General features: G+C 33.6%; 4 protein-coding genes across 7 annotated transcripts in view; 2 read left to right on the forward strand and 2 right to left on the reverse strand.

Moving 5' to 3' along the window:
• Positions 1-551: 551 nt before the first annotated feature.
• Positions 552-5,181, reverse strand: LOC145729761 (uncharacterized). The gene is made up of 5 exons (XM_081980668.1): positions 4,972-5,181; positions 4,409-4,660; positions 3,427-3,651; positions 3,235-3,372; positions 552-687 (listed from the first exon to the last, which is right to left on the reverse strand). Exons 1-4 carry the CDS (start codon positions 5,017-5,019, stop codon positions 3,313-3,315), a joined length of 585 nt encoding a protein of 194 aa, XP_081836794.1. The 5' UTR covers positions 5,020-5,181; the 3' UTR covers positions 552-687; positions 3,235-3,312.
• A 392-nt stretch (positions 5,182-5,573) lies between these two features.
• The window catches only part of Mtr3 (exosome complex exonuclease Mtr3), a 33,520-nt gene continuing 27,020 nt past the window's right edge, over positions 5,574-12,073 (reverse strand). The window contains exons 2-3 of the mRNA XM_081980663.1: positions 6,325-6,444; positions 5,574-6,272 (exon numbers count right to left, since the gene is read on the reverse strand). Of these exons, the coding sequence (XP_081836789.1) occupies positions 5,602-6,272; positions 6,325-6,444 (791 nt within the window). The 3' untranslated portion in view covers positions 5,574-5,601. The remainder of the gene's footprint in view (positions 6,273-6,324; positions 6,445-12,073) is intronic.
• LOC145729753 (sister chromatid cohesion protein DCC1) lies at positions 6,595-8,169 on the forward strand. The gene is made up of 3 exons (XM_081980658.1): positions 6,595-6,803; positions 6,874-7,932; positions 7,985-8,169. Exons 1-3 carry the CDS (start codon positions 6,790-6,792, stop codon positions 8,088-8,090), a joined length of 1,179 nt encoding a protein of 392 aa, XP_081836784.1. The 5' UTR covers positions 6,595-6,789; the 3' UTR covers positions 8,091-8,169.
• Positions 8,285-12,073, forward strand: part of LOC145729734 (putative Rho GTPase-activating protein CG5521) — a 30,683-nt gene continuing 26,894 nt past the window's right edge. For 3 of the 4 annotated variants that reach the window (XM_081980610.1, XM_081980611.1, XM_081980614.1), the window contains exons 1-7: positions 8,285-8,558; positions 8,619-8,729; positions 9,127-9,144; positions 10,270-10,456; positions 10,512-10,715; positions 10,889-11,070; positions 11,126-11,326. In XM_081980610.1, the coding sequence (XP_081836736.1) occupies positions 8,453-8,558; positions 8,619-8,729; positions 9,127-9,144; positions 10,270-10,456; positions 10,512-10,715; positions 10,889-11,070; positions 11,126-11,326 (1,009 nt within the window). In that variant the 5' untranslated portion in view covers positions 8,285-8,452. The remainder of the gene's footprint in view (positions 8,559-8,618; positions 8,730-9,126; positions 9,145-10,269; positions 10,457-10,511; positions 10,716-10,888; positions 11,071-11,125; positions 11,327-12,073) is intronic. The other variant, XM_081980613.1, reaches the window with a different exon arrangement.

Genomic DNA, 12,073 nt, shown 5'->3' on the forward strand with positions numbered 1-12,073 from the left:
TTTTATCGACCCTCTTCAAAATCAAAATAACCGTGACAAGTAATGTGGACAGCGTTATGGCATTTTGTGCATGTGACTTCCTTATACCATTCTGGTAGTGCGTTAGCACAAGGGCAACTTCTTGACTCAATAATTTCTTCATCGGTGTGAGCCAATTCGCCCCAAGCTAGTTCTAGTAAAAACGTGTGTTATAATGATTATTTCCTTCCTATCAATTGTGACCAATCGCTATCAAGAATTAGTATAACAAATGTAAATTTTAAGTGGAAAAATCACTTAACAACTGTCAACTTAGCTGTCAGCAGTTTTTCCGGAAAAAAATTCGAAAAATTGCACACTCCTCACAGCAACATAAAGAATAGTGTTACCCTTACTAGCTTGAAAGTTATTGTTCTTATTAATTATTGTTTTAATTAAAATAAAATGTTTATTTAACTCAGGAAATAATTTTACCAAACATCCCTCGTGCATATAATTTTTCCTGTGGAAAAATTGGAGTTTTTCTTAAATTCTTAAATGCTTACCGCTCACAGCTGTATCTTCTAGGTTTTTGGACTTATTTGTATTTTTTAAAGTCGAATCTTCCGGGGTAGGTTCATCATCTTCAATTTCGATCACCTCTGCATCCATATAATCTTGTGTATTGAATAGTGAAGCAGTTGGAGTGGACTCTTGAGACTCAACAAACTATTTTAGATACGCAAAAATAAATTAGGTTGCGTCACGTCAAACGGAACAGTGATTTTTTTGGGTGATTTTTAAAACCTTGCCAGATTTAGGTGCCACTGTATTTTTAGTTATTTTTTTGATGAAATCGATGTCAGATTGTTTATTTAACTTACTTTTGCCAAAATAAGGTGGATGAATCAATTTCCCGCAGGGAAAACTCATATTTTCATGTTATTTCCTTTCTTATCAGACATTCTCCATACTAAACATAAATTACTTGTTTTTGATCGGTACCAGCGGTACCAACAACCCTAGCAGAGTTGTCAAACAGAACTGTGCTTTTCTGTTCAAAATTAGTAAAATTGTTTTTTAATTTCTTAAAAATGTAAGTTTTCATTATTTTTTCTCTTTTTGAGATCTTACTAATTATTGCTACATACAGTATACAGGGTGTCCCACAACGAAAGACATCGATTGATATTGGAAAAAGTATAAATAGGAGAGTTTTGAAAATTTGGCAGGATACTGATGTGGGCATGCCCAATCTAACTAAAATATTTCAAGATGGTTGCACTTCCGTTTATACCGATTCGATCATAACTTTCTTATTTTAGATAGAGCACCCTATATATTATTACATATTTGGATTCCTCACAAAATTCTGACCAACTTTTGTGTACAATGCCCTATGCCTATCTCTAGCCGTTTTCGAAATATTTGATTGCAACGCTCAACATCTTTTTGTACTCTGTCAAAACCGTATTTCATTTGCAATGAAACTTTGGGTTATTGTAAATAAGGATCGTTTTATTAAACTGAGGGTGCGTAATGAGTCATTTGTATACAGGGTCGTCAAAAAAAAATCATAAACTTGCTACTAAAAAAAATGAAAAATCCTCAAGTTTTTAAATAGAAGCCACATTTTTATGACGAAATCATTTTGAGCATTAAAAATTACTATACGTTCAATTTACCTTGCCTATACCTAAATCCAATCCATTTCGTTTTATTTGGGAATAAACATTTTTTATTCATAAAACTCCAGATTTCTTGAAAATTTCTCTCTCTAATTACGTGTGGATTTATGTCATACCCAGTAGTGTGAATTATGTCTATTGAACATTCCATTTTTAGTGAACTTGGCCTCGTCGCTCTAATAATATTATTCAAAAACAATTCTTCTCCAGAGTGACTAGTCAGCAAAAACTCACTAAAAACCACTTTCTTCGGAAAGTCAACCCTCTTTAAGTGTTTCACTAATTTAAATGAAAAAGGGTGAAATTTATTTTAGTTTCTTCAGGATCCTTTGAATTGAGGTTTTGGATATGCCTGATTCTACAGTTTACACTTTAGTTAGATTGGGCATGCCCACATCAGTATTCTGCCAAATTTTCAAAACTCTCCTATTTATACTTTTTCCAATATCAATCGATGTCTTTCGTCGTGGGACACCCTGTATATAGCTTCCCGTAAGAGCTACTTCAAAGATTAAATGGGGAAACTTTTAGAGAATTTAATAGACAATCTAACACTGTTTTAAAAATATTTAATTTTTGCTTCGTATTAGATAAGCTTTCGTTCGTGGTTGTAATTAATATTTGTATTAAAAATGCCACAAAATAAGTATTCAAATGAAGAGAAATTTGACATGCTGGCACTGTATCTTCAGTCCAACAGATGCCAACCTCACAAGACCCACTTTAGAAATCTAGTTGTTAATTTATTAGAATACGGTGCTTTTGAAAAACCGAGAGATCATACCGTCTTCATAATGAAATCCGGAATCGGAATATTTTGCAAACTGTCTGGAACAACAATGGAACAAACGTGCCAAAATCAACTGTTCACCAAGTTCTTAAAACTTCTGGATATCATCCTTATAAGCCAACAGTTGTACAAGGACTTTTGAAGACCCGATTATCCCAGAAGACTGCGTTTCTCGAATTGGTAGCCAAAAAGACCCAGAATTTTGTTGTATGGACTGATGAAAGCAAGATTACTAATTGTGGTGTTTTTAATAAGCACAAAACAGACATTTTGGGCTGTGAATGAACGGATAGACAAGATTTGTTGTGGAATCATTGATATGCAAATAATATATTACTTTTATAATAAAGTTGCGACTCAGTAATGTCTGAGCAATGTTTCTCATTTTAGGAAATCGTTTAATAGGGCCATTTACATTTGATTACAATCGTAATGCAAGGAGGTATTTGGATTTATTGAGAGCTGATGAGATCTTATCAGCTTTTCGAGAAATTGTGCCAAATGAAGCTGATTTAAACATGTTCTTTTACCGGTTTTTGCTGAAAACAGAGAGTCGAAATGTACTGATTTCACTAATATGTCCAGTGCTAACGTTTTCCCACATTTGTAGCAACAGGAAATTGTCAAATAGATAGTTCTTTGTTGTACCCACAGTTGTCTGTCTTCTTATCCTCCACTAATTTATGTCTGTCCAATAAATAAATCAATTCGTTGTTTAGTTTCGAAACTGTGAGGCTTTAAAAATGAACCGAAAAAATTACTGTCCCAATTGAGAACTATAATAAAAAGAATTATTACGTTTTTTTCCATTTCCATGAGCGATAACTTTATGGAAACCAGTGTCAACTTTTCCAACAAGGAAATAGTTTGTAGGCATCAAACCAAATGGTTTGTCAGCAGATTGGAAGTTAGGCGGTTCATACTCTTTTGGAGTATCTGACGACAAAACTTTTATCTAATTTTTTGCGCGAAAATGCATGATTTACCAACCTTCGTTGTACAAAAGCTCAATGTAGAATCCACTTCGTCCTCCTTCCACTGTTTTCCTGGCAATTGATTGAGACCCGCAAGATATTCCTTTGTAATGGATTTAAATTGAGGGCTTTTGCGAGTTGGGGCTGCGGATTCATCTTTGTTATATTTCACTTTAATTGTGTAAGTTTCTAAAGGCTGATGAGTATTCTTTTTTACTATATACATGTTAATTTGTTTTAGCTACAAAAAAAACAGTTAATGTAAATAAGTTGGTCTTGTATATTACCCACATAACACAGATATGCCTGATACTGATAGTCCCTATTTGGGTAAATCACTGCAGAATTTGGACACCTTGTAGCAGCCAAACGGTAAAACCTACAAACCGTTGTTGCCATACGTTGGAAAAGGCCCATTTTAGTGGCTATCCATGGACATATTAAGCGAATTATTCAGAATTAAGAGAATGCGTGTACTAAAATGTTCAACTTTGACAATCTGAAGCGGGCAATCGGTAAAAGTTACAAACTAGTGTTGTAACAGTCAGACCAAAATTGCTTGTTAAATCAACTTGGAGTGAGAAAATGTCTGTTTTAAGCACATTATTGGAATCCACATTAAATTTCCTATCCAAAAACCTAAAAAACAGTGCAAGATTTGGTACAGTCAGGGAGAAAAGCGGTGTCAAAATTAAACTATTAAAAACGCTCCTACTGTTGCACAAATAACCTTTTAACAGCAATAACACCAAAAGTGCTTTTTGCCTTTAAGTAATCCAGAATTTCACCAAATTCCTCATATTTTGTGTAAAAATATCATCACTTAATACTTTTTATTGTACTGTTTGGATACTAGAGGATGCCAGTCAATACCGTTTGGTGCAATATCTCCGAAATGGTGGTTTGTGATTGGTCAGCTGGTTTTTTTTGACCATCACACTCTGGTAGGTGATATTTTGATGACATTTGTGTTATTGGGGTAATAACAATATACTTACATAATCCTTTTCAATGGCATCGATAATTCCAGTGGCTGCCGCAGTAAAAATTCGAATGAAGTTATTTTTGGAATGTTTTATAAAACTGACGTAGGGAACATTATCAAAATCTCTCTTTTCGAACTCGTTCCTAGGTATCTCAATTCTATGATACAACACATTCAACACTGTTATCTTTACCAAACGGTTTACATATTTCTTGGAGAGTGTATAGGACTTGACGGCGTTTCTTACGTCATTAAGCTGTAAATCCTGCAACAACAAAAAATAACCTACAAAAGTGTCGAAAATTAGACACCCTGTACATACATTTGAAATTCATATTGAAATTAGGATTGTTACCCCGTTCGGCGCCATGTTGTAAATACAACATCGTAATGTTTTACGGAAAACTCTGTGTATGTGTGTGGTATTTATATCGCGAATTTTGTAACGAATTATTTAAATCAGTTGTACATAGAAGCACATACACAGAATTTGTCTAAACAAATACAATCCGTGAAAAATACAGTTAGAATTGTTAAAAACAAAATACAGAACCGCCATATTAACGCGTCTCTTACCAAATTGCATGTTACAGCGGCGGTGTCCGGCTTTGTCCTAGTTGACATTTTGGGTGATTATCAACTGGAATAACTTTCTTGAAACTGAGTTTTAAGTATTTAAAGCGTTTTGACCACTCAAAACTTGATTTAGACTAAAGCAATTTGTAAACTTTTCAACCGCGTACGTTTGAGTTTGTGTTCGGAGTCGGAAAACTGGTAAAGAAAGAATGTCATCTGCGGGCTGTCAAAACTGAATTGTAGTGCTGGGGAAATTTTTTTAATACCAATTTTAACCATTTAAACCTGTATTAATCGACTGAAAATTTAAACAATGTAAGTAAAACAGCGATTCCATTAGTCTATACAGCTGAAGGCGGTAAAAATAAAGAGGAAAAAGCAAATTTAGATTGCTTTGTTTGTTTTTGATCGATCCGTTTATCGATTGCAAGTTCTAGCATAAGGTGGTCCAAGTGATCTAGTTTCTAGTCACGTGACTAACTAAGCGAGATACTCATTACGGACACGTGATTCCGATTAAATGAACTGTTTTCTTGAAGTTGCTAATTTAACATAACCTATATAAACATGTTGTTGACAGTGCCTTAATGAAAAAAAAACACTTTTTTTTCTATGAGATAACTTTATTGTTCAGGAATGGTTAATATTACTTAAAACATTTTTAACTAAACATTTTTGAACCACAGGTACAAGATTGTCACACTGGTCAGAAATAACTTTCATGCATTCTTTAACATGTTCCTTCGAAATAAACCCACTTTGATAGAACTGACATATCTGTTTGTGTGTATGAAGTTTAGAAACCACTAAAACTCCACTACTTTTGGCACTTGTAAACTCCCCACTTAAACCACTTTCTTTTGAAAAGGGTGGTACCACAATCACCCCATCACAGATTCCCAATGTCACAGAGGTGATCAGGTCATACATAGGCACCCCAGCTTGGGCCAAAGCTACCCCAGCAGCTGTTATTGATCCACTCAAAGCTGACCCATCATCTTCCAACACCATGGCATAGACATCAACTTGAAAGTTTGGTAATTCGTGCAGGCAAATAGCTGATTCCAGGGCTTTTTTCATAATAGAACTGAAGTGTTTCTCTTCATTATTTTGCTGGTGCAGTCTGCGTTTAATGCAGCTGAAGGGCGCAAATTTAAATTCACAGTAAACTTCCCCTTTAAGACAGTAGTCATTTTTGTTTGGGATTTCTCTGGGATCAAACACAGAAACTACCACCTTAGTTTTACCTATTTCGATATAAGCAGAACCTTTAGCCTGGCTAACTACACCAGCTTGCAGATCTAAAATTTGTTAACTAATAACAAGCAGTATTACAATGCATTAACTACTTACAGATTTTACGTTGTTCCCCACTTGATTTTGGCAATTTACTGTCTTCCTCTGAAGGTTTTACCTTTCTGAGGAAAAGTTCATAGGGGACACTTTCTTCAGGACCATTTATTCGCCTGTAATCTAAAGGCATGTTTTTCGTTTTTTTTTTTTAATATTATTAATTTTCGTGCGCTTTTTGTATTCGGTATGTAGGTAAAATAGAGAAAAAAACAAAAAGTGATTAATAAATATTTAAAAATTACCTAACCTATTTTTTTGTTTTTTTTTTTCAAACACGTTGGTTTCTTCTTCTTTTTCAGTTATCAAGGACTTAAAATGAGAAAAAGAAGATTATTAACTCTCTAACCTAACCATAAACAAATGGCGCCAAAATTTTAAGCTTATTTATTTATTGTTTTTCTTCAGTTTATTGAGAGTTTGTATTAGTATTTACAGTGTTTTAAGTCAAGAGTGAAAGCAAACAGTATGGAGAATACCATGTAAGTCTCTGATTAATTTTTAGCAAATTTATAATAAGTTTAGTTAGTAAGTAAACTGTTTATTATGTAGACGAACAGTTGCTGCTTCCAATGAGATATTAGGCTTTGCAAAGCTGTCAAAAGAAGACTTACTACCAGCTTCCCAGGCTTTAGTTTTCACTGATACCAACTTGCACACTAATGCTTTTCGTCTTCTTGAACTAAACAATGACCTGCTAAGGTCCATTGAAAACAATGAAAAACTAGTTATCAAGGGTTGTGATAACGATGATTTAGTGATTTGCTCAGAAAACTCCACTTATCACGTCACTTCCGCCGAAACCTCTAATAATTTACTACTAACTAAACCAGCTAGGTTGTATGAAAATCTCACACAATTTGACAAAGAAGAGGTCCTTGTTACCACAGTTTGTAGTGTATTTCAAGAATGTTTGGAAGCCAATATTGGCAAATGCTCGTTTGTCAGGATTTCAGAATTGCTTAAATGTTCAGTCTACAGCGGGCCTGAACATGAAAGTGAAATTGACTCAGCCAAATTGTTCACACTGGATGAATTAAAAAATGTTATTCAAGCCTCTGATGGAGAGCTTTTAGAAGCTTTAGATGACATGGATGTTTTTGAAATTAATGGTTATATTAGAGAGTTAGACTTTGAGTATCACTTCAGGGTGTTATCCTACATGTTGAAGTTAATTGATGAGAATTCCTGGGCATTGGACACTATTGACTATGATGAAACTTGTGATGCCTTAAAAGATTTTGTCCCAGAAGAAGTGATTAGTGCAGTATTTAAAAAATACACCATACCATCAGTTGTTGTAGATGGAATACAGTTATACAAGTATAAGGAAAGAGATGTTTGTCGGTTTTTTGCCAAAGTAATTCTTCGAACAGCTGGAAAATTCAATTTGGAAGAATTTTTGCAAGCTTGGAGAGAATCTGTTCCTGACGGAATGAGCCCTACCGAAGATATGCTGTATGGAATGGCAATTATTGACAGGAAATCCACCCCTAAAGCTATCTGGGAGTTTGAGGAAAACACTCTTCCTGATGATATTAATGAAAGGTTTAGAATGTTATTCCAAAACAAGGATAAGTGGACGGTACCTGAAATTGCACCATACATAAAGTTAGTGTAAGTATATTTTAAAAAATCATCAGCACATGAATGTATATTTCAGAAAACTGGCTACTAGTAAGTTAGATGTCAATGCAATGTTAGCAAAATATGCTCGAGCTTCCAAATTGGACGGTGTTAAGTATTACTCAGCTAAGCACCTAAAGTAATACTTACAACTAGTTTAAACTGTTATCTGTGATTACTTAATAGAAGTAAGCCTAAATAAAATTTCAAAAATACTCTGTTTCTGTTTGTTTACTTAACGCAGCGCCCTCAGTACTTTTAATAGTGAACCTAACCTCTAAACTTCAAAATCAAATTGACTTTTGACAAATGTCATCGTTATGCATGCGCCATTGTTGTTTTGATAATATCAGAAATGTCAATAAAAAAACTGTAAATGCTGTTTTTAATAAAAATGTAGGTGATTCAGAAGTTTTCAGGACATAAATTATGTCTGCACTGATTAATAAAGCGTAACACAAGGTTTGAATGTTTACCAAATTTCCTTAAATGCTGAACTTCTATAATGTTCAGCAAAAAAAATTTAGTGGACATCAGAAAATCCACTGCTAAGCTGCAAGACCCTAAAAAGGATCTTGCTACTCGAATAAAGCATTTAAAGTTAATCCTAGGTGAGTAACTGGTTTATAAACAGTCTAGATTAGTTTTACTTATAGTATTGTATGTTGTAGATAATGTGGACACAGCAGAGGCTAAAGGACTTTTTGAGGCCAATTTCAGCCACATCTACAATATTCTATATGAAAGCTTCCTTCAAATGGAAACAAATTTACGACAAAGAGGTATCAACTCATTTGATTTAGTATGCACCAGTTGTCACCATAATTGGGACACAATTACACCTTTATTCTGGGTAAACAGGCTGTCACTAATTAGCTAATGGAGTTTATATGGCATTAAGTTTAAATACAATTTATTCACTAAATCAAAGGAGATTTGTTGATTTTTCATATTATGTCATCTTTATGTTGTGTTAAATTTGCAATTTTATGGATGTTTGGTAATGTTTTAACCAAATAATTAACACCTTAAATTGTAGACATTTACCCAGTTTTACATGATAACCACATAAACAATTTAATAACTGTTTCCATATAAAATTAGCACAATTTGGTGTTTTGCTGACCTTTTTGTAAAAATAGTTCTAATATGGATTCTATTTCTTTTTTGGGCTTCCAGAGCTGTCCTTTCATTTAGGTAAGTCCACGATATACAATCTGGTTTACAGCATACATGAAAGTAGTTTGAAATTTTAAATCCAAATAAGGAAATACTGTAACTTTGCCTACAGATGCCATACCTATTTTCAGTTAATTGCATTCAATATTAAAGGAATTATATTATTTTTAGTGCCAAGCATTCATCTTAGCAGCCTACTTTTATGCTCACATAACTGGTGTTGTTGGCATTTAATGGGGCAGCATCTAGTTCAATTGCAAGGTTTTCTATTTGTGTTAAAATGTCTTGCAATGTACAGTTTCATATGCAGCTTAAAATCTTTCTTGCTTTTCAGTGTGTATTTAAGTGTAAATAAAAACACTTTTTAGATATAGCTTTTAGCTAACTTTAATGCTTAAGTCTGGATTTGTGCTTATGATAATATTTTGCTACAGCATAATTGCACAGATGGTAGGACATTTGGATTCCAGGGTTAATAATACATTTTTTCCTACTTCCTGTCTTATTAATGATTTTCTGTGTATAACTTTCTTTCAATGGATTATTTTAGAGGCTTAAAGTCACAGAAAGTTTGACTGAGTAAATAATTTAGGGTGGTTTGGATAATGGCCATTACTTAATTTTCCACAACAATCACTTGAAAAGCATTTATATTTGCTCAGAGAGAAAGAGGTATATTTTCAAATTAACCCCAATTAGACAACCAATTTTTGTTTCATTTCAACATAAGGATGTGTGGTTTAGGTTTTATTATGGAAAAAAAGAATCTTTAGGGTTGTACATTTTCAGGTTAAAAAAAGCTTGGTTTAGTATTGAAAAATCTTGTTTTTAGACTAAATATAATTTAAAAAGGTTCAAAATCTGACAAAAGAGGTTGTTTGTTAATTGTCCAAGTTTTTTTCCTGTTAGTCTTTTCATCATTAATTTTAGAACTAGCAATATGTAAACATGGCACAAATTCAGAAATTGTATTGTAAATAATAGCAACATTTACTAACAACTGTCTGTACTATGTAACAACACAGTTAAATAAGTTATCGTATTTCCTTCCTTTCTATTTTGTTAACATCGCATGCGCCTGAAATATTTAATACAGTCCTCCAGTATTAAAAAAGATTGCTAAAGTATTTGCAAACTTTTTAGTCCATAAAGCGCATAAAGAGGAACTGGATTGCACATTATGGATCCTAGAACAAGTAATCTGCCTTTTACCGGAGTTGATCCATCGAAGATGGCAGGTACATTCACTAGGACGTATGCTTGCCAAGTTATTACATTCAGGCAATTCTGTTCGTTTAAGACGACAAGGCATCAAGTACTTTCTTATGTGGTAAGCAATAGTTGGTTCTACATTGTCTTGTTGTGATAAATTCCTGGTTTTAAAGGTATCAAGCTTTAAATGATAACGCCCCTGAATACGTTCATAAAATGTTTGCGTCACTAGTGCCAGGTTTTCACAACCAATTAGTTACTGCGTCTCAAGCTAGTGGTAGTGTTTTTCACGATGCGCAACAACCAGTTAGTGCCCCCGAAATGTTGCCTATTTTACCACCTTCAAATAGTGAAAAACCTCTAGACCATCCTTGCAGGTAACTTTAGCATTTTCTGTGTAAATCAAAGTAAACTAGGATGACGTCAGAACCGAAAATAATTGCATTGTAGTAATTTTTCTCTAAAAACCTCATTTGAGGTGAGTTTTGACGTCTTCCTAATTTAGTTTGATTTTTCGTATATGTTCACACATTATTCCAATTGTTGTAAGGTTCTACTTGGACGCCTTACTAGACCATATGGTTCATACTGTAATAAAACTCGAATGGCAGGATAAAGGGTCTCATCACCACAGGTGTTTTAGTTTCCTACTGGAACAGTTCAAAATTTACTACTTACCAAAGATTTGCCCTGGTTTCAATAAAGAGACTTCTTTGTACAAACCAAATTTAGGTTAGTATGGTTTTGTTGTGTTGTATGAAAGGCTGATATTCAATGGTTTTGCCAGAACTACCGTTGCTGAGGAAGATGGAAAACGAGACTGAATTCATGTTCTGTCGGGTTTCTTTGATTATTTGGGTGACCAATTATGTGCATCAAAGTAAGAGAGATCACACGCATCATAACAATCTGCAACAAGGTCATGTTAGTACTGGTACTCCGGTGCATGATGATGAAGGAGACTCAGCTCATCCGAGCTTAGATTCAAGTAAGTTTGTAAAACTGATATTTTGTTTCTTGTGTAAACTTGTTGTAAAAGAGTATTATTACATTTCAATTCATCGGGACGTTATAAAAGAGCAAACTTAATTTTGTTCTTAGTTTATTGATTACATTGATACGAGTACATATTCACAGAAAGATAGCCAGAGACCTAAGTTGCGATTTGAGCTTCTGAAAATAAGTATTTTTATATCCTAAACTGATTAAGCAAGCCTTTGATTTATGGTTGAAATAACAATACTGTGTGTAATTTCTTTCTCCTCACTGAGAGATCACAAAAATCTACTTTTTTTAAAACTGGGTTTTGGCACAGGGTTTTAGAGATTTAGGAATGTAAAACCATCTGAAAATGATCTTACCACTATTTGTGAATGGATCAAAACGTTCAAAATGCATTCACTTCACGTGATTATTCAAGATGATGAAAATCTAAAAATATATGATTATTGTTTATTAGGTTAATTAGATTAGGTTGCTGCTTTTTTATAATGGGGTCTTCCCCTCATGATCAAAATTTAAAACATATTTATTATAATTGGTTCTAGGTGTTACTTTTTTTGACATTTAACTGGATATACATTTTAAAAATTTAAATCTATTAATATTCTTATTGGCTGTGTACTTCTACGTCAATGCGTCCATAGCCAATCAAATCTGACATGGTCGAGTTGCACCCACTTTCGCTCTGTTAATTAAACCACAACAGTCACGTGACTGATAAATACAAATTTAA

The sequence above is a fragment of the Ips typographus genome, linkage group LG5, assembly GCF_016097725.1.
Source record: "Ips typographus isolate SLU linkage group LG5, UJ_Ityp_2.0, whole genome shotgun sequence".
Classification (NCBI taxonomy): Eukaryota; Metazoa; Arthropoda; class Insecta; order Coleoptera; family Curculionidae; genus Ips; species Ips typographus.

Excerpts from the sequence above, each read along its gene's own strand:
- LOC145729761 (XM_081980668.1), bottom strand. The coding sequence starts at position 5,019 with ATGTCAACTAGGACAAAGCCGGACACCGCCGCTGTAACATGCAATTTG. Across the intron at positions 3,652-4,408 it reads ATGCCATTGAAAAGGATTAT|CTAAAACAAATTAACATGTA; the intron begins GTAAGTATATTG and ends TTTTTTTTGTAG. Across the intron at positions 3,373-3,426 it reads TGAGCTTTTGTACAACGAAG|ATACTCCAAAAGAGTATGAA; the intron begins GTTGGTAAATCA and ends TTTTGTCGTCAG.
- LOC145729753 (XM_081980658.1), top strand. Across the intron at positions 7,933-7,984 it reads GAAATTGCACCATACATAAA|AAAACTGGCTACTAGTAAGT; the intron begins GTTAGTGTAAGT and ends TGTATATTTCAG.